Here is a 1567-nt window from a genome sequence, read left to right on the forward strand (position 1 = left end):
TTTTATTTTTTATTATTATATTTTTTTGTCTATGCGTGGGTTACACTGTACGTAGGCTATAGGTTTATTTACCATTGTTCATAAAAATTGTAATTAACGTTGATGTATATGTCGTCTATTTTACTATCTGTATTATTATTGTATATTTCAGCATATTTTAAGTTGCGAAGTATTAGTTGTATGTTACATTATATCAGTTCTGTATATGTATGAAATATCCTGAAAATCACCACAATGACTCTCGAATTGCTAGCTTCTTTTCAAAAGTGTTTTTCCCCTCTGCAGTTAAGGTTTTGTGGGCAGTGCTCCCTTCACAGCAACGCCCCCGCGCGCACAGAGCGAGTGTCTCCTACAAGAGTGGGGCGGTCTGGTGTTCAGATGACATGAACTTGGTATGCTGTTTGTATTCTTAGAGGATCTGTTGAATCCATTAATCCAGTTAGGCACTATAAATGGAATTCTTGTGAGGGAAAAGGATGGAAAAGTCGGACGCATGCGATCCATACAGCCGACCCGCGCGCAGGACACAATGGATAGTGAGCACTCTGGCGTATCATTACGGACTAGACCGTGGAGTGGAAAACGAAATTATAGTCCTCGCAACCGGGCTGGATCAATACCTCCAAGAGATATTTCATCACCTAGACTGTCAGGGAGATGGTAAAATACCAGCCGAGGATTTTAACATTCTTTGCGAGATTTTAGGACTCAATAGAGAGTGTGATCTGGAGGAGTGCGCGGGGATTTTGGATAATCTACCCAAAGAGTTCAGCTTCAGGCAGTTTCACGCAAAACTGTGCGGCTATTTCAGTACCGAGGCTGGATGCCAGTATGAGAATGGGAGGTTGTTGGTTGGGAAGGAGAGCAAGCACATAGAGACGCAGATCAGACTCAGGAGCCCCTTGAGGCGGCGCGAGAAGGTGCTGTCTTTGGGTACCAGTAACAAGCGAGAAAGCGGAGAGCCGCCTGCTTCTTCCACTGTGGATAGACACGCGTCAGTTTGTAGGCAGCTGGGGTCCTGCACCAGGGAGTGCTATGAGGAAATCGTGGCCCTCGAGGAGGCTGAGGACAGGATAACCAAACTTGAGGAGGAAAATGCGAGTCTCAGGGAGTTGGTGGAGGACATGCGCGCGGCTCTTCAAAGCAGTGATGCTCGATCTCTGGCCTTACAGGTACAGTCAGGGCCGTTTCTAGCCAATTTGACGCCCTAGGCGAAGCTCATTGGCGCCCCTTCAGCTGGTGGCGCCCTAGGCGACCGCCTAGCTCGCCTATGCCTAGAAACGGCCCTGGGTACAGTCATTGTGATGAACTTCACACAAGAGATTTATTCTAAAAATAACAAAGAAAACAAGCAACGATATTCTCTGAATGAAGTCTACTTGATTATTAGATCGAGTTAGCGTGCGAATTTAGGTAGTCTTAGGGCACAATCTGTTGATCTTGTTCGCAAACCCATAGTATTTTGTCACCGGCATCTTAAAGAAAAAGCGTTATGAGGGCAGCTGGGGTCCCTCTCGGTAGGAATCATTGTCCGGGGGTGGGGATCCCTAGAATGGACCTAGAATGG

The 1567-nt window shown here is 46.4% G+C and overlaps 1 protein-coding gene across 1 annotated transcript in view; it reads left to right on the plus strand.

The window, feature by feature from the left end:
• Positions 1 to 358: 358 nt before the first annotated feature.
• The window catches only part of LOC107685653 (EF-hand and coiled-coil domain-containing protein 1-like), a 22334-nt gene continuing 21125 nt past the window's right edge, over positions 359 to 1567 (plus strand). Inside the window, 1 exon segment of the mRNA XM_016482317.1 lies at positions 359 to 1172. Within this exon segment, the coding sequence (XP_016337803.1) occupies positions 477 to 1172 (696 nt within the window). The 5' untranslated portion in view covers positions 359 to 476.

The sequence above is a fragment of the Sinocyclocheilus anshuiensis genome, unplaced genomic scaffold (genome assembly GCF_001515605.1).
Source record: "Sinocyclocheilus anshuiensis isolate Anshui unplaced genomic scaffold, SAMN03320099.WGS_v1.1 scaffold257, whole genome shotgun sequence".
NCBI lineage: Eukaryota > Metazoa > Chordata > Actinopteri > Cypriniformes > Cyprinidae > Sinocyclocheilus > Sinocyclocheilus anshuiensis.